Genomic DNA, 27,752 nt, shown 5'->3' with positions numbered 1-27,752 from the left:
TTCTTCCTCCTATCCACATCACAAACCTCATGTTTTGCGAATAGCTTGTAGCTCCTCATGGTCTTTGGTGGTAAAATCCGGTCATTCTCTGCAGTTTCTCAGTCTCCAAATACAGTCAGCTTATTATATGTCTTTTGGCTATGCTCTGATAACTGGGCAGGTATGTTTGGGAAAAGAGACCACTCAAAATGCCTTTTTTGTTACTGCTGTTTTTCCTTCAAAAGCAACTTTGTGCCAAATATGACACGTTCCGACACCAGCTGGAAGCAGCTGGGAAAAGAGTTGTGGCTTGCCAGCAGCTGGCAGACAATTTGCTGAACTGTGGGCATTTTGAGTCCAGGGAAATTCGGCAGAAGCAGAAAGAGCTAAGGTAAGAGACTTGTGTTAGCTCTGTAATACGTTATCCTTTCAATTCACTTTTAAGGAGGATGAGGAAGTGACAAGGAATTAGAAAAGGATAAGGCATGTCCTCCCAGTTTTCTAACTGCAAGACATGATTTGCTCGCTGATACAGAGCTGCTGCCATGCCTCATTTAAAAATAGACTACTATAAATGCAGACATTATCTGCTTGCTGATTTGTCTTCTTGTAAATTGCATCAGAGGTGCTTTATAAGTAAGGGGTGAGTGAACTTCCTTTGTCTTTTGAAACAGGATCACCTAACTGAAAGGCTAGGAATTTAGCTGCTTCTTTATTGCTTCTCATTTTTGAGTTTGAATCCCCTGACTGCTCTGCAGAACAACATTAAGATGTTCTGAGCTTCTTAGGTCTGACGTCAGCCCAAGATGACCCAGAAGAGAAGCATAAAGAAACAGTACGATCTGAATAAGTTCTTTTAAGTCCTGCATATAAAACCTGAAAAGTAAATTAGAGAGGGGCACCCTTATATAGGACCATCTGCTTAAGTGCCTGGAGCAGGCAGGAGGACATGGACAGAGTAACGTATGAGACATGCTGCCCGGCAGGGAATTGCTCCAAGAGAATTTAATGGCAGGAATGAAAAAGTCAGAGGAGGTCTTGTTTTTAGTCTTTCTTCAGACTGTCGATCTCCTTTACTCCTAGTTTAAGTGTTTTATGTGGTTCTTTTCCCCATCCTCCCTTATAGGAACTCCTGGGAGGAGCTGTTGGAGACCACCAGATTACGAGGCGAGCATCTGAGAGATGCTGAGGCAATTCACAAGTGTTACCAAGATCTAACAGATGCTCTGTCCCATATTGAGGTAAAAAATAATTGGAAAGTCTCATATAATGCAAACTTCATTTCAGCTTAATTTGTGGAGTATTATGACTCTCAGTGTGCTTACTGCTGACTTAAAAATGTCAGCAAGAAGCCTATATGTTAGGAAAAATGTTTAAAAAAAAATCCTAGGAAATCCTTAGATGCCTGACTGGTCACCTTATGAGAACCACTGGTGAAACCAAGTGCAGCTGGAGTTGCTGATCTGTGGGATGAGCTGAGAAAACCGGGGCTTGAGCTAAGTTGGCCACAGTGCAATGCATATAGTAATGTTTGCAGGCATCAGGCCTAAGAAACTGTTTACTGCCTCACTGTGGTGGTTCTTTGTAAACCATCAGCTTTATGTACTGAAGAAAGAACTGTCTTGTGAGAAAGGTGTCTGCGTTACAGTGATAGTTACAGTTAGCCTTGGAAGGTTGTCAGACAATCATGTGACCCGATGTGAAAAGACGGGCCAAAAATATTTTCCTCTCATTTCAATTCCCAGTACTGGCCATAATTTCAAACAGTCCCAGTGTGAAAACTGAGGGGAGAACTCCCGATGCAAACCTTCAGCCCTCAGTTTTATCTGAGCATCCTGAAGAATTTCCCAGAGAAACCACATCCTTGCTGTAAAGAGCGGTGTGGTTTCCCTAATGCAGATATGTACAGGAGGTGGTGACCCAGCAGAGCTTCCAGTGTTTGCAAGGCAGCAGAGCTTTGTTAGGTTACATGCAGTAGATTTTCTGTTTGCTTGTGCTGGCAGAGGCTGCCCTGCTCAGCTATGGTGTTCCTGTTTTCTTTCCCTGTTATGAATGGAAAATCAAATGTCATAATATTCCACTGTATACCAGCTGGGGTTTTCAGAACCTGGGGCATATTTAACTTCAGTGGTGAAGTAGTTAATTCTGTGGCAGTGACAAGTGATAGTTCAGAAACACAGACTGACTGTGTCTATCCCCTTTCTGAGCCCGGTCCTGGCAACCAATACGCCTTCTTGGGTCACATCTTGTTAATAAGCTTCACTACTGTGTGGGAGAGCAATCCAGTTATCTTGCCCATCCTTTCCTGTGTACCCTGGTCAGATGTCTACCAGGGAAAGCCATTTCTCATAGGAACGTAGCACTACAAGATTTTGCTTAAGTCACCAACTCCAGTACCATCATAGCATAGGCAACTACAGCATGCATCTCCTCCTACAGGAGTTGTTGGCACCCCAAGACCAGCCTGTCAATCTGTTACAGAAAGGTACTTGTCCAGTGGTTAGAAATGTTCTTCTAATTTTCACCTCAGTTGACCTGGAGCTAGTTTCTGATAATTTTATTCTAGCAACAGTGTTGTCCTCCAGCTGAAGTGCCTTTTCTTTTTGCTTGCTGTGTTCCCAGTGCATGTCTCTGTAACAACTAAGTCCCCCTGAACCTTTGCTGAGCTAAGTAAATGTTTAAGTCTCCTTTTATGTGACGGTCTCTCCATTTCTCTCGTCTTTACAGTAATCTTTCCTGAGCATGTATAACTAAATCTTTATCTAAAGATGTTCACAAGACAGACCACCTGTATCCCAAAGAATGCCCTGAAACTGTTGGTTGATAATGCTACTGTAAGAATTCACTATATGTCACTGCAGCAGCTGTTCAAGATTGATTCCCAGCACAGAGCCTGTAAGAGATTCTTCTGTATTGTCTGATCAAGGAAAGACTTGAACCTTCATCTCTCACACTCCGGTTGGCTAGCTTAATCACTAAGATACTTACAGCTGAATTACTAGGAAGATGCACTAGGACAGATTTTTCCAGCTTCCTTTTCCCTGTCATAGTTGAGTAACCCAGGATGTCCTTAACTGCAGTAAGAGTTGCGCTACACAAGCAGGCTTGTAGTGTGTTTTGCTTGGAAGTAGAAAGTAACAAAGCTTTCTCTGATTTCTGCCTTCTAGGAGAAGTCCAAAAGTATTCCAGATGTTGTTGCTAAGGACATGAGAGGTGTGCAAACCCAGCTCCGAAACCATGTGGCCCTGGAGCATGAGCTCTCTGGGAATGATCAGCAGGTAATGGAAGTAATGTGTAGTCTTTAATGTGTAGCCAAAACTCAGGTTCCCAAGACAATCATAATAGTAATTTGGTATCGTGAACCAAATTATTACAGGTTCTCTGTGAGAGACTGGAAATCTCTAAGGATCTTCCTTAGCCTTCTGATTTTTTAATATGTTCAAGGTCTGATGACAGTGATAAAGTAGGCCATTTAAAACCTTACAAATAAGGCACATAGTATAATGAACGCTGCTGAAGTGATTCACAGGGATGTTTTTGATCACTGTTTAAAATGTATGATTATGCCAGGCTTTGTGATATGTTTACCTCCGCCTTCAAAGCATTCCAGGCGATTACAAGAAGAATCTACAATCTGGTGTATGTGCGGAGAAACTGAATATTCATTGAACACAGATTGCATTGCTTGACTATGGAGGATTGTAGAAGGAAAGATGGGGTGGCAGTCTGGAATCTTCAACAAGTTTAGAGGGATAGGTATTGGACTGGGAGAAAGAAGTATAGGGCTCATTTTACAAACTTGTGAAAAGTGTCAGCTCATGAGAACAGTTTCCTTGTGTGTAGATTTGCTTAGCTTCAACTAGACCAATAATGCTAGTATGAGTTTTCATCCTTTTTAGTAAATGTAATGGTATAGTTAACACTGTGTGTGTTATATTGACATTACTTAAGTAGTTATCCCAGTAATATCAGTGGCCTCATGCCTTGGCCTTGTGGCGAATAATCCTAGAGTTAATCCCACCAGCTGCTTGTTACTTTCAAAGGTAAAAAATCATGAGATATGCATGAAGAGAATGTAGTCACAGTTAATCTGTGTGGTCATTGGGGAAAACACAGTATGGTTAGATATTATTTACATTACAGATGTAATAAATGATGTGGTAAAAAGGAGAAACAAAATCTGTCTGCCTATTTGAAAAATTACTGTTGTGATGAGCCTTAGGAAACACTGGATGTCACTGTTATTCCATAGAACTGAAATTAGGGAAGCTTTTGTTTAGCATGAGAAAAATGAGATCAGAAAATGTTACTTGAATTGTAGCTTCATGTACAATTAACATAACCCTTATAACTTTCCTGATACTACCTGGATCTTTATAACTTTCCTGATACTACCTGGATCTCTATGGTTCTCTTTCTTACTGTCTTCCTTTGTCCCTGTGTGTAGCTGCAGGAGCTGATCCACTCCGCAGATCACGTTCTAACCCATTGCTCAAAGAAGCAGGTGGAAGACCTGAAAGCAAAGCAGCAGGCGATAGTGACCAACTGGAAGGCCCTAAAGTTTAAAGTGGCACTGCGCAAGAAACTTCTGGAACAAGCATACAAGCTTTACCAGTTTCAGGCACATGTAAGCACTTCTGCCTTCTGTCCACTGGTACACAGAGGAAAGCTGCTTTCAATGTGTGTGAATCATAGGTGTATAGTTCCAAGCTGCAAAGTTGATTTAAAAGGCTGCAGGTGGTATCTGTGTTATTAATCAAGTATTTCAGTGCTTGCAGCTACTTAGAAGGGTGTTAGAGGATATGGATCTTTTACTTTCTGTGTGGAAGAAGGCTTGTATCTGGCAGTGTATGGGATACCTGATAGTTGTCAGAAACTGTCATCGCTTTGCAGGAGTAGCGGTAGTCTTTTCAAAGCTCTGCAATTCCCACAGAGTAAGAGTGATAAAAACAGATGTTAGGCTCCCTTTTATAACGGCTAGAAGTTTGTTCTCTCTCTCAGGGCATGCAGTAACCCTCAGTTAACTTACTTCATGGAATGTATCAACTACAACTCGCTGGTCTTTGCAGTAACCTCTCCAGTTGCTAAACCACAGTGATACGTATATATCAGTGTACCATCTGCAATGCACAGTAGCTTTGTCTCCAAAGGACTCAGTAGGTTGCTGAGCTATGATTTGCCACAGAATACTTGGCAAACATCGCTCTCACTGAAGTCACTTGAGCTACACTACTGCAAATCAGTAGATTATTGCTGGATGTTCTGCAAGAGCAGTTACTAAAACAGCAAGGGTGCCCCCTTTTATCATGAAGTTGCTAATGTAGATTTCTAGAATACTTGTATATCTTTTTTATTCTTGAACTATTCCAGGTGTAACTTCAATTAAAGATACCTGTGGTAGTTCACAATCTGTTCTCATGTTTGCTGGGAAGCAGAGAATATCCAGGGTATGCTCACCTGGAAGAAAGCTTTCCATGTGTTTGTCTTAAGGTTGTGAGCTGGTATCAAGACCACAATAGAGTGTACGTGTGATGCTTTTGTGTTACCGTAAGAGGCTTCTGCAAATTAGGCTAATCCACTTAAGTCTCTTAAAAGTGTTCAAACCAGCATTTGGCACAAACCAGTTTCTGGCACTTTGGGTTTTTGAGAGTTTGGTTGCGTGCTTTTTTTAACTGTTAAGTTAAAACTGTTAACTATTTTGTGCAGAATTGTTGATGGGGAAATAAAATTAATTTAGAATATGACCTAAGGAAAATTAGAGTGGCTTTACTGATGTAGGTGAAGGGTTCATTTGTCTACTGCCTTTCTGACAGTACCTAGCAATGATAGTAAGAACAAGGCAAACTTCTTCTAGTATGTATTCTTCTAACATATATTAGATTCTTGAAGTCTTCAGCCTGGGGGCAGCTTCATCAGGAGATGGATCTTTGCGGATTTACCTGTTATAGCATAGTCACTCAGTTTGCTTTGTTATTGATTGATTTCAGAACTTATGTCATAAATTTATCTGTTGACTTCAGATAGAAAATGTCCTGGTTGGTGAGGGTGCTTTTTTCTTTTTATTGCTGGAACGATACAAAATACCTTTGGTTTGAATTTTGGCTGAAGTCTGTGATGCATCTTGTGATCTGAACGGCAAATCTGTAGCCCGTTTCTTGGTCTGGCAGTGTGTCCTTTCATCTTCATTGGAAAATTTGCAAGCAATGAACACCTTAGAAATGTATAAATCTGTCAGTGCTTAATAGAGGGCTACACAGTCATTAAGGCACTTTCTTAATATCATAAAACAAAATGACCGAGCCAGGTGGCTGTATTCTCAGGGACATGCCCAGATGGGATTATGCCTCAGGTACCTCTCTGTCTCTTTGATGTCAGTCTGCTGGCAAGAAGTATTCCTGATCCTCTCAATTTTCACCTCCTTTCCTGACAATAATTCCTGAAGAAATGAAGAGCTGGTTCCACAAATTCGGTAAGCTCATCTTTCTGCCCAGATGGGACAAGGCAGGATTATACAGCCATGTCTAATGACTGTAAGAATCTCAGTAGATCTAGGGTAGGTAAGAGCAGCTTTGCTGCAGAACGTTCCCCAAACTGCTGAGCACGAGGCAGTTTTGCTCCCTTTCCTCTTTCAGCTGTGCCAATAGGTCCACAAAATTTTGATGTTAGTCACAGCTGGTTGGTGTACATTTTTCATTAGTGTTGTTCATATGCAATCCATGGGGCTTTTTTCTTATGAAATTGTGCACAGATTAAGAAGTGAAACAAAACCAAACAAGCGTTCCCATGAAATGAGAATTCCGCACAGTCATCAAGTGTATCTCCTTTCATTCCATCAAGTACGATTCTAGTCTGATTAAACAGCAGAGCTGGCCCTACCTGACAATACACGGTAACAGCAGAGGGCTCCAAACCTTCCAGAACACTCTGTCAAAGCAGAGGAATTTAGACATAGGCTCAAAGTACTTCTGAATGATCTGAGGTTCTTGTTCTGAAGGTTGTGCTAGGATCAGCATGGTCTCAGTTGAGCTCTGCTTATGCGTTTCCTGCAGGCTGACGCCTAGTCTGTCGTTAAATGTTGCTGGCAGTGGCAGTCCAATAACCTCTTACTGGCTCTTGACTCATTTCATTGCATTAAATATCCTGAGATTAATAGAGATGTTTTTTTTCCCTAATTCTTAGTTTACAATCTCAAGGATTCTTAGACGTTTGCCATGCCAAGTGCAATGTCAGTTTCTACAGTGACATCCAGCTGTTGTAATTAGTTCTACAAATCAAAATGATGCCAATATGTGTGCACTATGTGGACCCCTCTAGAAGGACCACAGTCCTTTTAAAGAGTAATTTTGTAGCTATGTTCACTGGCCTTAAGACAAGAGTATCTTGGCTTTAAAGCCTAAACCCTTAGGACCCCAGATTGGCCAATCTCAGTTTTGTGGTGCTTTTCTGAAAATGTTTTTTCCTGGCCAGCTTTGAGCTGTACAAAATTTTGATGATACGGATAAAAATCCTTGAGTAAAATGGAACAGGTACAAAGCAGTTTCCATTACATAGTTTCCTTCAGCAGAAAAGCCAGCAACCCTTCACAACAGGAAAATTTTTAGTTTTCTGCAGTAAAAGAGCATTTTTCTTCAGCAGTTACTATATATAACAGGTTTTTTAAAATACAATTAAAAACTTAAAGATTGTTAACTAACTCAGAATCAAATAAACTAATCCAAATATAATCACATTATAACAAAACTTAATTTATCATCCATATAATCACCAGTTCAGTCCTTTGCAGCCCTGTTTTTTTACCAGTGGACACATAAGAGCAAAACACCTATTACAGATTGAAGTGAGGTGCCTAAAGTAAGTGGACTGGTGAAGGTGCAGAATCAAATTCAGAAAAAGACATACAGGAAATGTCACAGAAAATGTCAAATTATTTTTACTTGCACAAATTTCGCCAGTCACAGTCAGAAAATAATTCTCGGAGATTTGGTTTAGGATGTACTTGCTCATAATTGCCTCAGCTGAATGCTTTAGGCGTTTTAAGGTACTGTAAATATGTTTATTGGTTCATCAGATTTTGAAAGTGAATAGCATTACATCCTTGTTCCTTTTAGAACTGTGTTTCTGTGCCATTCTCAGTTGTATAGTCACACAATTCAAGAGCTGAATCTGCATCCTTGATAATGCTTAAGCATTTTTTTCTGTCTTGCCTTTTTTCCACCTTTATTAGAGTGAGTGGATTTGTTTTTCACCTGCAAATTCTCAGTCTCGTTTTAGAGTATGTGTACACCTTAAGTTTCAAATAGACATGTATTAGCCAAAGCTAAGTCACAGAAAAGTAGGGTGATATTATTCTATCCTCTGTGAAGGAATAACACCAGATAATAACACTTAAGAAATGACAGACTAAAGGGCAATAAAAGATATCATGTTGTCATTGATGTCATATAACACAGTTTGATATGATATTACATTATGATCTATCACAGTATGTAGGAATTCTTGCAGTCATGTTATCCTCCCTTGTTAAAATTCATAGAAGTACTCTGAACCCTAATGAATTTTTTTCTTTCTTATCTGTGATTTTATTACCTATTACTCACTTAAAGTTGAACAGCTAGTTTATGGTTTTCCTGCCTGATAACCCAAGCTTGAGCTCTAACCTCAGCTTCCACATTTTCTTGCGTTCCAGGTGTGGGACTATATCTTATGGACAGCAGAAATAATAAGGGAAATGAGAGCCAAGGAGACTATTCGGGACATTTCTACTAGCAGCCTGAGACTTACCCAGCATCAACAGCTACTGGCAGAGATTGAAGCCCGAGAAGAGAAGTACAGTCATGTTGTACAACTAGGACATTCACTCTTGCAAGATGAGGAAACAGCTTCAAAAGAGGTAACTGAAGCTCATTTGAGTTTGGGCACACACATTCAGCTGCTCAACACCAGTGTAACTATCATTCTACACTGTATTGTGCTGTAAGCATACAAAAGCATGTGTACACTCACACAATTTCCATATACATGACTTACATTTGCCTTAATGTGTTACCTAGTTTGAGCAGAAAAACATCTGTTCCATATCCTACCTGAGCAGTAGACGAGTGCTGGCATCTCCTGAGGGCCCACTGCAGCAAAGCTGGCTTACTCGAGAAGTTTGCTGTGTTCTGAGCAGTGGAGATAATTCTGCCAACTTCCCAAACTGGGTTTTCACATGAATACTATGCTTCGTATTACAGTGCTATATACATACCAGATCAGGCTGGACAAAAACCTGTCAACCAAAGAATGAGAACACTCAAACATATGAGAGAGTTTAGAGATGAATTGAAACATTTTCTGTAGTAATGATTTCCGCTGGTATATTTAACTCCCTGCAGATGAGAGATGGAAATCAAAATGTCAGTTTACTCAAGACAGACAGCTTCTAAGATTCTTACAGTATTATCTCTTTTCTAGTATGTACTGGTTTATTTCTCTGCTGACAATTCATTAACTTGTCTCTTGATTATCTTCAGAAAACGGCTGAGTTTGTGCAAAGTACTCTCCCATCTAACCAAGCTAATTCCTGAAAATTTGTTGAATATTGCAATGTATTACCACAGTAACTAGAAATCTTCCTGTCTGTAAAGTCCCTTGCCTGTAGAAAACTGTAGGAGAAAAATATTTATAGAAGGCCTGTGGATATACAAAGTTTGGAAGGTGAAATTACATGGTCTAACATTGAGGCATGTATTCACTGATTAGGAGGATATGGTATGCTGGTAACTTCTTTAAGTATCTGTCCTATCCCAATTTGAAGTGCTATAATTGCACTGTTATGACTAAAAGTAATGAAGAATTAGGATTTAATTCTGGTAGGTACACTTGTGAAACAGTTATCTTTCTTTGCTCTTGGCTTGGGGTGCTGTATATGCTGTAAGAAGCACTTCTCCATTCCCGAAATGAGATACCTCTGATCCTCTTTCTCACCAGATGTAAGTGCTAGAACTTGTTCTGCTTTTTTCTGTTTGATAATTCTGTTGCAATTCAAAGGGCTTATCCACCACTCCACTTAACCCTTTCTCCTCGCACCTTACCCTGGTCCATGTGGTATAAAGACCAACATGAGTTTTCCATTGGAAATGGTGTTCAGGTTCAGCAGAAGCTACAGGCTCTGTTGGAAGAGAAGGAAAATGTATACAATGAATGGAAACAGAAAAAGGAGTGGCTGGAGAAAATACACCAAGAACAAATGTTCTACAAGGATTGGGATCACCTGGACATGCTCCTAAACTCACAGGAGGTGAGTGAATTATAAACTTGAGGTAAGTACTTAAACCCTTCAAGCATTTGAACTCTTCCAAACCAAAAGGGGCACTGCTGTTCGCCTACAACTTAAAATCCTGTGTATTGACAAGACACACTTTTTTGTTGCTATAATATGCATTGTGATATCACTTGGAGACCGTAGCAATGTACAAGCACCTGCATTTCTTATGGGGCTTAGGTGTGGAACCAGAAGCAAAAAGATGATCCTTAGCTGAAAGATAATTCATTGCAAACAAACACAAGAGCTAACAGATCAGTCACAACAGAAGAGGGAGTCAACAGTCCAGTATTAGTCAACTTGCATGCAAACTGCTTAGCCACTGGCAAGTTGTTCTGTGTGCTTCAGAGAGAAGGGAAATTGTAAACAGTATTTGAAGGAGGACAGGGAGGTTACTTTGCTGGAAACTTCACCCCAGGCTGAGGGTTAGTGCTGGGGAAATGCAGCTGGTAGAATATGGATGTTGGCAGTGTGAGTTAATCCAGGAAAAGGAATTGACTTCTCGGTTCTGCAAGGGGGTTGATAGCAGTGTGGAAAACAACTGAAAGAATTTGATTGTAAGGAATATTCGTTTCTGTTGGATGCAGTAGAGAAAGATGAGCTAGTGAAACAAGCCCTCTCATGAGAAGAACGAGCTGATATAGTTAATGCAAAGACAGAAGGAAGTTCTTATAATCATTTTGCAGCTCTTGAAATAGATTTTTTTTCCACCAATATTAGATTATCTTTTGTTGTTCTTGCACTTTCCTGGATTCATTCAGCCTTCTAAAAGGCTCCAGCTTGAGGTCTGACATATGCTGTGACAAAACTGAGTGCAGAATTCAGACATCTTTTCCAGTCACACTCTGCAAATTCATGGATTGATAGATTGCTGTAACTGTGCTGAGACTTGGCATGCAAACCACATCAGAGGATTGAAGATTGCCCAGCTGAAGGGTTGAAGCAAAGCTGAAGGAGTGTTGTATCTCTGGGTCATTTTTTGTTAAGGAAATATAATGCTTAATTCTCCAAGACCACTGGCAGCATAATGTAATGAATGGCTCTCAGTTTGTGCTGAGCTCTGTTTTCCACCAGTGCTTTGTCACTGGCACTAAACCTTTTGGAAAACCGACCCTGAACTGTGCCATGTGGTGGTACTTAACCCATTGGGACACATGGGCTTGGAGCCTTCTGCTGCTCATTCCTTGAAGGAAATGCGTATCTCCATAATTCCCTACAATTGGCACCCTTGGCAAGCATGGCCTGCGTTCTGAGTTGGTGCTGAAACATGAAACTAAGAGTGTTTCACCTAGGTTCAGTTTCTGCAATAAAATATTACATAGTTCTGCCCATAATTTTTTTATTTGTTGCTTAATTAACAAATGGCACAATTTGCATTATATCAGTCTCAATTTCCTACCAAGCAGTGATACGTCATTGCTAAGCTCCTGCATGAGTAGCATTGTCAGGGAAAATGTAAACTCTACATAATTTTTTCAGCTGTATTCTTTCTCTTTTCATGAAATGGAGATCAGCCAACATGCAGAGACTCTGTGGCTGTGGCATCTGCTTTGCTGTATATACCTCAGAGGTAAATAAATGCATAGGAAGCTACTATGGGGTAGCGTTTCTTCTTGCCCCTCAGTCATGAGTCCTGGTGGCAAAAGACTATGTTACCCTTACATGAAAGAGCTGCATCTGGCATTTCTGGTATGCCCTCAGCACATTCTCTACAGGTAAACTGCACTTCATATTACTTCTTTATTCAGGTGAATTTACCATTGCCATACGCTCTGAGGTAGACTGCTACAGAAGGGGTGGGTGTTCATTATAGACTGGGGAAATGCTCTTGGTAGGATCAGTTACAGTGCCTGCCTCCTACCACAAGTTTCTTCAACCAAAGCAAAGCCTAGATTGAAGACTGTGACCCTGAGGATCATGAAGGGCAGTTCTGTTATCAAGAGTCTTTCTTTCATAGGATTTTCTCTGTGGACTTCCAAGGAGCCTGGTAGTCACAGTGAGAACTGAGTTCAGGAGGTGGAACAGTAAAGCATGGATACTTGGCTGTCCCTCCCAGCACCCCTTCACAGAGATATTTTACCGTCAGGGAGAATGACAAGAAAATGAGGAGAGGGGAATGATGACAAATTGGTCTCATCCGTGCAGGTATAGAGAATGAGGGAGGCATGCATACGCTCTCATGTTCCCTCCACCACCCTCTGCCTCTGAAATTTTTTTTTTTAAAAAAAAAGAACACTTACGTTGAAAGGAATCCTCTGGCTATGGAAGGAAGGTTCATAAACTTTTTGTTTCTCTTTTTGCTTATATTTAATCCTCAGAAGATTACAACTGATTGAAGAACTGTTCCTTTTGTGAGAGGTCTGTACATGTAAAGAATTGCAGTTGCATGCTCTCAGAGTTGCTGTTATAAAAAAGTAGGTCTTAGTGGTGTTGCCATATAGACAAATGTCCCTGATACTGCAGTTGGTGGCCATGTATCTACCTACAATACATGAAGGAATTACAGAATGGATTTCTAAATTATCAGAGTCAGCCATATGTTTCCTTCTTCACTGACAATAGTCCCTACCATCACCAAGGTACCACAGTGCCTAGAAGAGACTGTTATGGATTAGTGCTGAAATTTAATCCAGGAAATATGCAGGTGCTGTTAGATGGGAAGAAAAGATGCTGAATTTGTTCATATCCAAGGATGCAAGCAAACAGATCCTCAGTGAGCTGTGAGCATTCAGGATGAGTTTCAACTTCCGCTACTCTGGATGCACCAGTTAGGCCGATACTGTGAACAGCTTTCCTTTCATGAGCTACTAGCTTTCTTCCATCATAGTGACTCATTCCTGTGTTGTCCTTTCTTGTCATCTTGCTTTTAACCCACAGCTGACACTTCAGCAAAAGTGCTTTCACCAATACTCTTTAGCTCTAAGGCAAGCCAGTGTTCCTAGGTAGCTGCCTTTTCTTCATGGTATGTCTCAGCTATACTTCATATTCCATTGCTACCTGCGCCTTTTAAATCATATTTTGCTGTCTTTAAGTTCGTTTTACTGATTTGAGACCTGGCAATGCTGATGAGCACCTCAGTGTCGAGAGCAATGTCAGTCCACAGTGAGTATAAATACAGTGATGCAGGTTTAGGCTGTTATGCTGCTGAGAAGACAGAGGTATATGTGTTTACATACAAAATAAGCTGTGTTTGAAGAATTTATGAGATGAAATCAACAAAGAAGGCAAATCATTGCAAGAGGTGGCTCATTTGCTGCTGTTCACAGAAGAACAGGAAGGAATTTACCTTCTGCCTTAATACGTAGTGCGTCAGCCTGGCCCTGAATAGAAACGGTACCACTATTCTGATTCCTCTATGGCTGGAATTCCTGTATTCCCAGACTATCCCCCCCCCTGCTTTTCTTCTCTCATCTCTAAGTGTGGTCATTCTTCAAGTGAGTCACTCCTGTGCTGCTAGACTCCCATCCGAATGAGAGAGAAATAGCAAGAACTGCAGAGCTGTCTTTTGCAGCTGCCACCATCTGCCTTGTGGATCGCTATATACAGTTTGGCAATGAACTTAGTTCATTGCTTCACTTAGTTCCTTAGCCACTATTTGTATTTTACTTCTCTGCATTTGAAAAAAAATTGGAAGAGGAATGTATTCCTTTTGGATGGAGCTTTACTACTACTATATGGAATTAAAATGTGGCTGCATAGTGATGCAGACTCTGGTCCCTAGGGAGACAGGCAGGATGGTAGGAAAGCAGTCCTTTCAAATGCGTTTTCAAAAAGTATTCAGCCAAGGCATCACTTGAAGACTATCGGACTACTTTCCCAATGGGAATTTTGTCATTTAGTGCTTTCAGAAAGGACAAAAGCAAGCACACATGCAAAAAGGATTCCTGTCAGGAAACAAGTATAAATCTCTCCACCCCTTATGTTTCATCTGACTTTTGTGTTTGAGGTAAAGCTCAGTCATGTGCATTTTACTTTGCACATCTGCAAAGTAAGTGTGTAAGAAGGCAGCTTCTGCCATCCCATAATTTTTTGATCCTGTTTTCCCAGTACTTCATATGCTTTAGAACAAGTCTTTCCCCTAGCGGCAAGGAAGAGGGGAAGGAAGAAGGCCATAGAGGAATGTTTTAGAGCTGAGAACTGCTTTCTCATTCGCTGTCGATGCCGGTGTTACAGGTTTGACTTTATGCCAGCATCTTATATTACATCCAGGTTACTTAAACCTTCGAAGGTTTTCTGCAATATTTAGTCTAGGATTGTTCTATGCTAAAGAAAACAGAGCACATGTGGACAAAATTAGGCAAACATCTATCTCTTTAATTTTTTTTATTATTACAAATTCGGTTGTGCCATTGCATGGAACTCTTATAGGAAACTCTCCTAAGACCTGGAAACTCAGATCTTGCCATTTGGAGTGCAGACAAGCAACAGCTGAAAAAGAGAAAGAAGCAAAAAAATCATTTTTGCTTTGAGCAGAAGCAGTGTCCAGTACACTCTGCTCTGTTCTAATCTTCTTACAGCAGCAGATGCATTGCTCAGGTTAGCTGCTTTCCTTTTTTTCGCAGATGAAATAACAGTGAGTTCGCAGGCTGTCTCTGGCAGGCATTTTTGGCTCCCTCCTACTCTGTCTGCAGTCTCACTGTCAGAACGCTCAGGGAGCAGAGCCTTATGCTCTGTAATTTATCTTTCTGCTTATCCCACACTCATATCACTTTGCAGACCTGACAGGCAATGGTAGCAGTATTGGAAGAGCTGTGCATTTTTATTTTGAATGTGGATTTTCTTAGTTTGTAATTTTTTTTTCTGGTGAAGGTGTATTCATCTGTCATTCCTTTGCTTCAGAGGAAGAATGGAAATTTCCAGTGCCAAAGGAAAAAGGATTAGGAGTTGGTTTTAAAAACAGGGGGAAAGGCAAGTTTCTGTGGCTTTGATTTTTGCATCGTTTAGGACTAAGCTTCAGAATGTCATGCAGGGACCATCGCTGCAATCTTTCATCTGCAACCTATATCTCCACTGTGGAAGTGATGCTGTCTTCCAGCAGAACGACCCCACCTCCTCCTTTTGAATCTGTTGTGCGGGACAGGCCTTTTCAAAAGGTGCCAGCATCAGCATGGCATCCTCCCACCGGTCAGGCAGTTGCTGCAGGAAATGCCAGCTCACCACCAAGCAGTGTGTCTTCTGAAGCTTACTGTTCAAGGTTAGATGTCATCCTGGCACACACAGACCGGAGGAAAGGTTTTGGGATCACTAGTCGCTGTGTCAGTCCTTCTGATGAGGCATCCAGGTCTTCCAGCCCTCCCAGGGACCCCCGGGGACATGGATATGAGGTTTCTGGCATTCGGTCAACATCTGCATCTTACAAGCAATATTCAAAAAGAGAAAAAAGTGTTCATCATATTTCTCCCGAAAAAAACAGTCCCTTGAAGCTTGCTGTATCTTTGCCCTCTGATGTCCTTTCCTGCAAAGCTCCACCAAGCTGGACATCACAGCTGGACGTTGATCTGTCTGCTGTTCCAGCTGTTTCTACACTTGGCAGCAAAAATCTGCATGCATCCCTGGAACCGTGCAATTCTCTCCCACCCCAGCAAGGCTGTAGCCAGTGCAGTGTCCAAATGCCAGACCTCCATGCTTCAATGAAGCTTTACATTTCAACTTGCAGCTTGACGATAAAGCCTTTTCAAGCAGATTCCCCTGGAGGCAGTCATGCTCATTCAGGCCTGCTCATGCCGCAGTTAGAGAAGGTGCCTGAAACTCCAGCCGGTCTTCCAACAGGATCCCAGAAACCAAAACAAGACTTCCCTTCAGGTGGGTCTCCAGCCCTTCAAATCACCAGATTTCATGTGACTTCCTCTAAGTATCCTGGCCTTCCCCAGCAGACTGTCTCCAGAGATGTATGTTTGTCCCCAGCTGTGCTGGCTGGAAGAGAAGATGCAGCTAGTGGGAATGAGGTCACGAGCAAGGATTTAAATCCAGAGCTGATTGTCTTTCAGAACCACCCTTCATCTAGGCCAGAGTTCAGGAGGACTCCATGTGATGGTCTAACACCTGCTCACCATAAGGTTTCCAAAATCACCCTGATACTTGCCACCCCTTGGACTGCTATGCCTATCCATGTGGTAAGAGAATTTAGAAGAAGCCCAAGTCCAACAACCTTTATCAAAACACATGGTTCAGATATAGCTGGTCCACCTTTTCACCCTGTGGAGATGGGGGCCGGCCTCTCTCTATCAATGAATCCAGTTTGCTGCTCAGGATTACTTTCTAGCCATTGGGCAAGATCTGGTTTGAGACCTTCCCAGGAAACATGCACTCTGGAGAGCGTATGCCCCGAGAACCTTTTGACAAACATACCAGCTCACACCACGTCTTCAGCTTCCAAACACACAGAGAGCGCATGGTGTCCATCTATCGCTGTCAATATTGCATCCTTTGGAGCTGGGAGGAAAGCGGTGAAGATTTCCATTCCATTCTAGGAACATTTGCAAACAGAAGTATGAAGTTGTGTTAATGAAGCCATGTGGATTTCTTTTTGTATGCTTCCTGCCATGTTCCCACTCCTGAGAGATGATGTTTGAGACAATCAGAAAGCTGCTTGCATTCTGCTGTCACCGAGACTGGAGCTGCAGCTTAATGCGTTCGAAATGAAGCTGAGCACTCGGATCTGCTCAAGCACTTAACAAATGTTTCATTTTAACCATTAGAGTACTATTGTCAACATGACATGTTCAGTGCTATGCATGTGCTTACAGAGCTTGCATAATTGGGTCATAGTGTTCAGCACTGTGAAGGTTCAAGATTTCAGAGCCAGGAACTGGTTTTCTTCCCTGCTAGTCAATCTGGGACCTGGGACAAATCCTCAGTGTAGTTTTTCTTTGTTTTTTCTGTTTCACTGTTTTCATTTTCTTACTTGCAGATTATGCTGTATTTCTTTCTAGACAGTTAATTCCTGGTTTTGTAACTTTTAAAAGTAATACTTCTTTTCAAAACCCAAAATATTTAAGTGTGTAAGAAGACGTCACTTCACACACACATACCCCACCCCCCTTAAAAAAAGAGAGGTACCACCCTTTCCTGAGGGAAATGAAAGGAATTTAGTCTCCACAGCATCTCAAGTTTGGATACTGCAGCTAAGTTTCTAGCAGTGAAGCTATGGGGAGTTTAAGAGGAAGTTAGTCTGCCTTCAGACAAATGTTTCATAAGTAATTATTTCACTGATGATGTTTTGTGGGCATAGGATTCTAGTCTGACACCTACTACTTAGAGGATAGGGGTTGAGGTTGTGAATTTTGAAGGAGGAGGAGATAGGTGGGAGTAAGGGATTGGAGCAGTTATGAGAAAACAAGTGCTGACTTCTGTCTGTATTTTTCCCATGTACATTTCCAATATCGGATAATTATGCCAATGAGAGAGTATGCAGTGGGAGGGGGGAAGGAAATTTTAAATACTTTTAACATTAGAACTTTGCATCTAGATTGTGAGGCCAGAGGCCAATAATACAGTGATGTCACTATGATAGGAGAGGTGTATGTATTTGTTAGCATGATAGCTTGTTATAACTTTTATTCAAATGAAGCATAGTACAACATATTTGTGAACCATATATAATCATGGTATGAAGTGCGTTTATTTACTTTGCTAAAAATTTTTTTTCATTAATTCTTTTTTGTATTTTCATTCATCAGAAGTAAATCAAATCAAACCTTGTTGTTATCTACCTGGCAGAGAGTTTGGACTTGATTACATGCTTTAATTGAAGTCATTTAAAACGGGGAGTAAATCTGGCTTTTAGTACATGCTTAGAGCTGAAAGATTTTCAGTGGAGTTCCAGCAATCTCAGCAGCAAGCCAAGGGCAGGCAGTGAGGGGCAAAACCTGTGGAGCTTGTTATACTGTGAGGAACAGAAGCAGGAGAAGGGAGTGAATTTGCACAAATACTTAAAATAGTTTTTCTTCTAGAGAAATAAAAATGACACTTCTTGGAAGGCAAGTTTCCCTTAGGGCTGTGTCAGCTCCCAGTGTATATAAATGTGAAGTTGCGGCATCCAGAGAGCATAGTTACCCTAATGACTAAAATGTTTTATTCAGTTTTTCTCCAACAGTTAGAGCTGGCCTGTTCTGTCACATGAAGTGTGTATGTAGTACTGTTTTATTTAAAGTGAACTTTTTTTTGCATTTAGTTCTGCGTTAGCTTGTATGTAAGAAGTCTTATGATGGCGTGGCTAAATTTATGCAATGAGCTCAGAAATGGTGAAGAACTGCAGTTAAGTAGGGTTAAAACCTCTGCTTCTGTGCTTTGCACTGTTAACAACTTTGCTATTTGTTTCATGCTTCGTTTCAAATCTCAGAAAGGGCCAAGTTCATTTTGTGGTTTTAACCATCTTTGCAAGTCTTCACTTAAAAATGAGCCCATTATGTAGTCAGTGGTGAAGTCTTTGGTGTTTTTAGTGGCTGAACATCACATTCCTGATGATGGGCCATGATTTATAACAGAAACAGACTTGAAAGAAAGTTTATACCTGCTGTGTGCCTGGTATGTTACCTGAGGAGAGCTATGCAGTGTTTTGTATGTGAAATCAACACATCTCATTCAAAGCAGGAGTTTGGGGACCTGTCTAAAAATATGCCAAAAAGTGATGTAGTTGACCACAGGCCAGCGTTGCGGCATGGGAGCCAGTTTCCATTCTGCTTTCAGCTTGGTATAACAAATGCTTAAATGAAAAAAATGTTGCAGTTCTGATTCTAGCAATTGCTCTCGTAAGATTTGTATTCAAAAGACGAATGGAAAGTTTTCACCTCACCAGCTCTCCAAGAAGCACTGTTAGTACTGCTGGGGCTGCTCTCTTCTAAGCGCACTGCTGTCGCCTCTCCTGTAACTTACGCAGCCGGTTTTCTTGTGCACCAGTTTTCTTTCTCAGTATTAAAACCTGGGTACCCAAGAGCATTTGCCCAGGCTTCTACTTGGAGAACCTGGTCCAAGTCTTTTGGAACTCAGGAGGATTTTTCCCACTGCTGTAACAGCTAAAGGAATGGGGCTTTGAACGCTGGGTGTTACTTGTGTGTAGTGATTTTCAGTGGGAGCAAGGCACTGAGAACTCCAGTGGCAGCTGCTTATGACTCACCGTCCCACACGCCCGCTCTCAGATGTCTCTCTTCTCTTTTCCAAAGAAAGTAACCGTCTTTACCAGTAGATATCCATTGCCTTTTTCTTCCACCACAGATATATGAGCAGAGAAACTAATGGCTGAGCATTTCAGGTGTCAGAGTTTGCAGTTTCACTGCTAACAGTTGCTAAATAAAGGTTGAGGAGTAACGTGGAAAATTACAGGTTTTTTCTGCTTCCTCAGGTGAATCTTCTTTGACAAAGATTGGCAGATAATCCACAAAATATCACAGAGAAGCCACAGTGCTTTTAAAGCAGTGTTTCAAACACCAGAATAGACAAGCAGTATGTGACTGTACATTTGTGTACCCCAAACAGGAGTGAGTTAAATCTAGCCAATAACGTTTTATTTCAGTGATAGTAACAGCAGTGTAAGTATGGATGGTAATTATAGGTGGTTTAACAGAGCATCACAGTAGGCAGATCTGGAATACACACGTGAAGAGATCTTCCTCCACAAGAGCAAACTAAAACCAAACAAACTGTAATAATTTCACACACTTGTTGAATAGGACAGATCAAAGGATTAAAGTTTGAATGACACAATATTTGTCTTCGGGTGGGGGTCGTATTTAACATGCATACCAGAGGCATTAATGTTAATGTATTTCTTTAGGCATCCTGGTGATTAATGTAATGGGCCAGACTTATTAAAACTTAGGTCTGTTGTACAGTGGCCTTCCCCTCTTCTTGACAGCGATTACCGTGTTGGGATTTATTCACCTTTCTTCTGATAATCGGCATAGGTTATTAAAAAGCAGTTTGAACATCTGGCGTGGGCATGATATTCTTCTGTGCATTTTTCTGTATATGCAAAATATTCCTCTCATTAAGTCCCCAAAATGACCGAGAAAGGCAGGCCAGGTCTGCCTGTCAGTCCCCTTAGTCACAGCTGCCAAGGAGGACCGAGTGGCAGCAGCAGTAACAAGGTCCATCAACAGCTGGAGATCAAGGTGGTGGAGCGAGGTAATGACTGAAATCTGGCTTCCGTCCAGGAGGACCAGGGCAGGCTCAGACCTCCCCGCAGCGCAGCTCAGGAAGGCTGGCCAGGGCTGAGCCTTGGGGGACCCCTGGGGCGGGCATCTGGGGGATGCTCAGGGCCACCACAGCCTTTTGGTGCACTCAGACCCCAACCCGTAGGTGTGGATTCCCCTGCACACAACATGCGCGTAGGAAACTTCTTCAGAAGATACTCTGTGGGGTTAGACAGTCATCAGCGCTTCTGTGCGGACAGCGAGCACCCTTACTGGTTTTCTAAAGCAGCTGCCACAGAGTATCTTTTCTGTCCTAAAAAAACAGCCTGTAAGATTGCTGTGGAACAGCAATGTTTTGCAAAGCAAGAGAGATCTCTTTAGATGTTGTTTTTCCTGTGCATGTCTGTGGTTTTAAGGCACAAATTAACTTAGGTTCCTCACCAGCCATCTTCTGAAACTATTAGCGGTTGTGTTGGTTCACTGATTCTACTCGGTTTCTTTCTTGCCTCTTAATTCTTTAGCACTGTATTACTGGTCTCAAATTCTTCTTCCATCTCTGCTAATTGTACTTTACCCAGGTAGAGTTGCTGGCTAGAATTTCTCAATCTTATCCAAATACTTAGGATTCCGTGAGCTCACAGAATGGATTACGCAGTGCTATATCCCAGCTGATAAACACAGTCCCTCATAGCAGCCTGAGCGTCAAAAGTCTTTCCAGTCATACTTACTCCCCTGTGAACCTTGTCCACAGGTAATTTTTGCTCATGTCCCATCACAGCCTCTGATTAGTTTTTTTTTGTCCTGCTGTCATCTTGTCATTCAAGAAAGGAAGAACCTGCAGGCAACTAAATCCACTGGAAAAGAATAAATTCCTACTGGCTTGCAGAAAAGCTTATTTTTTTGTTAATAGGTAACTACATTGTTTGTTCTTTTGCATTTGACAAAACTGAAGGTGGGAGAACGCATGGCAGAAATAATTGGGAGGTCAGTTTTCTTAACAGTAGAAAAGAGTCAAGAAACACAGGTGTGCCTCAGAAGTGTGTGAATTAGTTAGAAAAGGTTCTCACAGTGTCAAAAGTGAATAGTGCAGAGGTCAGTTTCCTTAAAATTGCATTTGTTATTTTAAAGTAAGGTCTCTCTGTGTCAGAAACTGACAGGACAGACAGTAAATAAAATGAATGCAGGCAAGTTGGAAAGATGGCCTGGAAAAATAACAGATGTAGTGCACTTGGTGCAGGTGCAAGCTGTGACGTTTTTCAGAAATAACCAGCTGCATAAAGATATAATGGGGACCAGTTGGTCTGATAGCAGTTCTTCTGAGAAGTTTCTGGAAGCTTACAGTAGATTGCAAGGTGAACTTGGTTCGTGGTATTGCGTACAAGTTAAAATACCATGCACAGATACACACAGAAGATTACAGCTGGAAAGGCCCACGTAAGCTCTCTGCTGCCTTCACTACCTTCACGCAGACAGCCTTGTTGCTGATTGCCACTTATGGCATCCAGTATTAGGAAACTCATTTCAAAATAAGTGGAAATGAAGAGAATCTGGAGGAGAGCAGTAAAAATAATCCAGAGTCAAGAAGACACAGCCCTTGTGGAATGTTTGATCAGATCGTGATAGTTTTAGCCTAGATTTAGTAATTATCTCCGTAGTGTGAAAAGGGCGGTATATGATGAGGTGAAGTGGTAGCAATGCATTTTCAGGCTAGGTATTTGTATTTCAGGCTAACAGTAAAAGTACAGGAATAAATTGCCCATGGAGGCTGCAAAGTCTCTGTTCTTGGAAGCCTTCTAAGAAGGAATCATACAGACATCTGTCAGACATGACAGTGTTAATCTAACTTTGGATTACAAGGATGGCTTAGACCTCTGGAATTCACTGCCAGCCTTGTGACTCAGCGATTGCGACAAGCACCGATCGGTCACTTTCCTTAGCTGGAACTGTTAGTGCTTCTCTTTCTTGCTCAAGACCATGGAACTCTACTATTTGATCTTCAGTTTCAGTTGCCTCCTGTTCCTTTTTTTTCCCCTCTCAAGTGTACCCTCAGCTGTGGAGTTAATACCTCTTCTCACATTTATGCATCAGGTTTATATGATAATTAATCCACCTTAAAAATATCACACTTTTTTTTTATAGATTTATTTGAAAAGCAGTGACCTCGGAAGCTCTGTAGATGAAATAGAACAGCTGATAAGGAAACATGAGGCTTTTGAGAAGCTTCTGGCATCACAGGATGAGAAGGTATGAAAATCAACAGCAAATATTCTACCAACCCATGAGCTAGAATTATTTTAATTTTTTTAAACATGTCAACACAATAAATTGCTGACAGGTGCAATATGCATGATATGCTTGAACCAAAGAGAAAATGGGGAGGCTCAGGGAAATAAGAGGCAGAGCAGTGGAGAACAACCGTTAAACACTCCATGCCCAAGTCCTGCTTGTGTTGCCTTGCAGTAGACAGGAAAACTGTTTAGCAACTTGAATAATGGCACTTACCAGAAGAAATGTTTGAAACAGGCCATATTGTGTGTTACGAATGTCAGAAGTTTCTGCTTTTTTCGTTAAAAAAAAAAAAAAGAAATCAGTGGCTTTTAAAGACAGTAAAATACAATAGGTCAGAGAGGATTACTTGTCTAATTATTTAAATGTACGTTTGGTATACCACGTCTGTACCAAATTGGCTAGCTTCTTTGCACCTTTGGAATAGATGTTGAATTGCTCACCCACATGTAAAGGAATCTGCCTGGCTGGTGGCCACTGCTGTAATTCATCCAGGTTATGGCTAAACTCAGGCCTGGGGCTGTGCCTGCGTTCCCCAGAAGTAACGAGCTCCCAGAACCTCTGCCAGCTCCCTGCCAGGATGATTGCTCATGTTGAGAGCTACCTTCCAACACCTGGTTTCCACAAAGCAATAAAACCTGAGCACTCATGGGTGTCAGGCTTGCTCCATGATGCCTTGTGCTGGATGAATGGTGGCATAGGGACTCCTGGAGCTGCAGTTTTAATTCATTTAAGTAGCCAGGGTTCACTGCAGAGACCAATGACAAGGATGTCATAGGTGTAACATAGTACATGGTGAGGATGGGGGAATGCTGGTTAACTTGTCCCTGCTATTCTTGGTTCATTCAAAAAAAAAAAAGACTTTTTATGTATGGAAAGGAGCCTGCTTTTTGTTTCTTTCATGCCGCTTGGAACCATAGAAGTAATTTCAGATTTGTTGCCTCCTCAGATGATGTCTCTTCAAGAACAGGCAAGCAGACTAGAAAAGGCTGGTGAGCTGGAAGGGCTAAAATTCCAGCACAAACTGAATGCCATTCATGAGAGAAAGCGTCAGATCAAGGATCTATCCCGGAGTAGGAGAGAGAAGCTGCAGACTGCCCTTCTTCTGGCACTTTTCTACCAGAACTTGGAAGAGGTAAGAGGGTTTTAGACTGGGATGGGGGTGAGAGGCAGAGGAGCTGCCTGCCTCTGTTGGATGAATTGCTTACCCTTGCCGGAGATTTGAAGGATTGATAATCTACTCTGGTATGGCCACTCCTGCCACGCTCACACAAAGGGTGCTCCGATGCTGTTGCTGTTACTATACCGTAGTTGCAGCATTGTGCCTATTACAGCTGCTTTACATGGCAGGAGCTCTGCTAAAATTAAGCTACTGAAAGCAAAACTGCCATGTTTCCTTTGGTGGGAAAGAAAAGATACTTCAAATCAGGGTGAGTGCATGGGTCTCTGCAGAATATGTTTGTCTCTGTCTCCTGTTCTGGCTTCAGTCCTGTAACTGAACAGCTCTGCTCCTGGCACTGCTGTTGGAAGGACATACTAGGTCAGTCTTTCAAAGGGCAGGACAATGTGTGTGACTGAAAAATGTACTAGCGTCCAGTGTGCTGGCATAAATAAGAGCACACAGGCCCAGAGGGGACATTTGTAAACACTCTTGCTGGTCTAGTATGCACCCCTTCTGCTGTTGCATCCCATGGCACATCATCCATGGTTTAAAGAAAAATTACAAGTGCTTGTCACCTCCTACCCTGTGAAAAAAGATGTGTCCTGACACAGATCAGATTATGATTGTCACCAAAGGAGAATGAATGTTTGTAACACAGCTGCTGCTGACAACCAATTCTTTAAATATATTTTTTAAGAAGAATAATAATCTAAGGTATAAATGGCTGCTAAAATTCCATTTACAGCACAATATATTTGGAATTTCCTCCCTCCCGAAAATAGTCAGACATTTACCCTCTCCTTTGGTTACACTAAAGGGCCAGAGCTGCACACTGTTGTTTTTATTTTTAAACAAACTTTATCAAGAATTATTTACAGTGCCAAATACTAGCTTGTAGCTTTTGGCTATACTTTTCCTATCACATGAACCAATTTGCCAGTAATGGCTAGTTCCACCTTGTGGACTAGCAGAGGGGAATGGATGGTGCATTGCACACTGCTAATATTTTCAAAAGCACAATGTGCTTCTGATGGAAAAGTCACAGAACTGCCAACATCCTCTCTGGAGAAACTGCCAGTGCCCTCCTAGAGGTAGAATCAACCCATTAAGTAGCAATACTTCTGCATTTCTTCCCATTGCTCTGGAATTGTCAAATCAGTGCTTAGGCTGTGGTCCCCCTTCATTCTTGAATCACACACTTATAGCAGAGGGTCTGGCCCTGTATAGTGAGGAACATTTCCCTTTTCTCATCCACTTTCTCCACATAAATTCAGCCAAGAGTTCGATAGGATGTCTTTGCTCTCGAAGTACCTGTTCATTTACCTCGCTAATCTGAATTTATTGCCTGCTGCTGTAGAATGTGAATGCCACCAAGGAATTAAAAAAAATTAAATCTTTCAGCAATATCGTTCCTTCTCTTTGTTGGGTAGAATGGAATGTTTAATTTGATTTTTATCATGTTCTGGGTGTGTACAAGTTCATATATGAGAATAGTTCTCAAAGGGGGCTTAAATCGCAGAGTTGAGTTTTGAGTTTAGCTGTGAACTCAACGAGGTCATTGCTTATGCTTATTAGGAGAGCAATACCCATAGCTCAGGTCCTACTCCCCTAAAAACCCTCTCTCCTGCAATCGTCTTGAGTAATTTCTATTGATCAAAGAGAATTTTCTGTATCGGCAGAAAAGAGTGATTGGTGTCATCATTAAGTCTTCTAGTTACTCTCCAGAAGCAATTGCATAGTGCTACATGCTTTAGTACAAAGACAACACAGTCTGTGACCACTGATGGGAGGATGAAGAGCTCAACACCGTGTGGTCTGCTTAGAAGGCTAGCTGCTGCAGTTTGTACCCTTTTCAGGACACAGGACTTGGTTTTTTCTGCACAAAACCTGCAATGACTTAATTCAAGAGATAACATGCAGCTCTCAAAGTGAGACACATTCTCCTACAGTTGAAATACGGCACTTTTCTAGTTCCGAAGAGGTGAGAGACACTTATAGACTGTCCTGTTGTTACAGTATCAGTACCCCAGTGTTAACATGGAAGGCAAATGAGCCGGTCGCTAACTAGAAATATGTGTATTTGAGTTACTGCAGAAGAAAAGTCATAAAGTTGAAAGTTTTGACTTCTAAAGCTGGCTCTGAGTTTTAACACTGACTGAAACTTACTCATCATATTAGTGGCACCTAACTTCCCCTTCACCTGCTGTACAAGAGAATAGAACATTTACTACTTCATCTTGGAGGAGTGAGAGAATTAAGTGTTATTTCTAGATGTCTGGAACAGGTACATCCTTTATATGCTCTAGTTATTTCAGTTAATAAGAATCAATGTAATTTACAAAATGTTTGTGCTCTTGAGGTTACAGTAACTGAAATTTTGAAAATGTAGGTTTTGAAATTGATAGTGCTGCCATTTTTTGAGTCCTGTAGAAATAAGGCTGGTCCCATGTGCCTAGACTGAGCGTAACACTAGTCTCACTGTTGTCCTCAATAAAGTGACAGTGCCTGTCAGAACAACCCTAAGTCTTTCCATAGAAAGATCTTGAGATAACAGATGTCGTGAAGAAAATTAACACTATCCCAGCTGAAACGCGGACACAGATCAGCCATGCTTCACATCAGGATGTGGACATGGGGCCAGGAGAACATCTCTCACTCTCTAGAGCCATCCTAAATAAGCCTTAAAATAAACCAAGCCACTAAGAGTGCAGATGTGGTTTTTTATTATTTTTAAATGGCTTTGTTTGGTCTGTCATTAAGCCATTATTATTCAAAAGTAGGAGAGAAATCGCCCTTTAAGTGGCTATATACAGGGGATTCATTTGTTTCTCATCCTCATTGTATGGATGAGCTTCTCCCATTCAAATGAGAAGTCAGTTAAGTGAAATTAAAGCGTTAATGTGTGACTGGGTAATGGGAGAAGGCCCTAGCTTGTGAGAAAGGTGTTAGAAATGAAAACAGCAAATGACAGTGTGCTGTCCTGGGCAACCTTGACATAAGGCTCCTGTTTAAGTCTAACTGTGCTTTTTTTGTTTCTGGACAGCACCCTGCTAGTGAAAGCTATTTCTGTTATTGTTTATAGAATTTCAGCGGCTGAAACAACACTTCAGATCGTTAATTAACTGAGAAAATCCCCCAGCTGTCAAGGCTTGTGTGCCTGTAGCACAGTTGCAGAAGGACAGCTAAGATGCTTTGAAACTGGTAAAGCTGTCTTCAGTTTGCTGTTCTTGTGTTGTCAAAACATTAGGTTTCTTCAGTGGTCTGAGGACAACAGGATCAGTTAACAACATATGTCAGGTGTTTGGTTCTCATATTTTGATGGATAGAAAATATTCCCTAGATTACTAAGGGCTTATGTTTAGCAGACTTCAAAGAAATTTGTGAAGACTCACTATCCTATTGTTTATTTTATTCTGCATACATTCAAGTCCCCTGCAAAAAGCATTTCCTAAGAGAAACACATAACCCTTCCTTTGCTAGTCCTTGTGGTTCACCTGCTTGTCTGAGTCTGATGTTCCTGACCAGACAATTTTGAATTTTGTGAAGTATAAACGAACAGAGTTGTATTTGGTCTCCAATAATCTGACTAGTGCTTGGCCCCATCACAAAGGCTTTATTTGCTTTGCATTTTCCATTTAGGTCTCAAAACATCATTGACATCAGGAAACGTTAGTGTTGTTTTATAGATGAGGCACAGAATTCTTAAGAATCTTAATCCAGTTTACAGATAGGTCAGTGACAGAAGTAGGGGATGAAACTCAAGAGCCCTAATCCAAGGCTCAGGTGTCATAATCTCATTTTAAATGTGTCTGCCATGTCAGGCTGCATATCTGCTCAATGATTCTCTGTATCTAATCTAGAAGATTATACGATTTGTTTGTGGCTTGTGGTA

At 41.3% G+C, this 27,752-nt stretch overlaps 1 protein-coding gene across 3 annotated transcripts in view; it reads left to right on the top strand.

Moving 5' to 3' along the window:
- Window positions 1-27,752, top strand: part of SPTBN5 (spectrin beta, non-erythrocytic 5) — a 101,667-nt gene that overhangs the window by 35,194 nt on the left and 38,721 nt on the right. For all 3 annotated transcript variants that reach the window (XM_040599967.1, XM_040599965.1, XM_040599966.1), the window contains 8 exons: window positions 225-370; window positions 1,106-1,220; window positions 3,147-3,257; window positions 4,427-4,606; window positions 8,666-8,869; window positions 10,109-10,258; window positions 22,552-22,656; window positions 23,648-23,833. In XM_040599967.1, coding sequence (XP_040455901.1) covers window positions 225-370; window positions 1,106-1,220; window positions 3,147-3,257; window positions 4,427-4,606; window positions 8,666-8,869; window positions 10,109-10,258; window positions 22,552-22,656; window positions 23,648-23,833 — 1,197 coding nt within the window. The remainder of the gene's footprint in view (window positions 1-224; window positions 371-1,105; window positions 1,221-3,146; window positions 3,258-4,426; window positions 4,607-8,665; window positions 8,870-10,108; window positions 10,259-22,551; window positions 22,657-23,647; window positions 23,834-27,752) is intronic.

The sequence above is a fragment of the Falco naumanni genome, chromosome 7 (assembly GCF_017639655.2).
Source record: "Falco naumanni isolate bFalNau1 chromosome 7, bFalNau1.pat, whole genome shotgun sequence".
NCBI classification, from domain to species: Eukaryota; Metazoa; Chordata; class Aves; order Falconiformes; family Falconidae; genus Falco; species Falco naumanni.
Note: the sequence above shows the minus strand (reverse complement) of the source record. Positions and strands in the feature narration are given on the sequence as shown.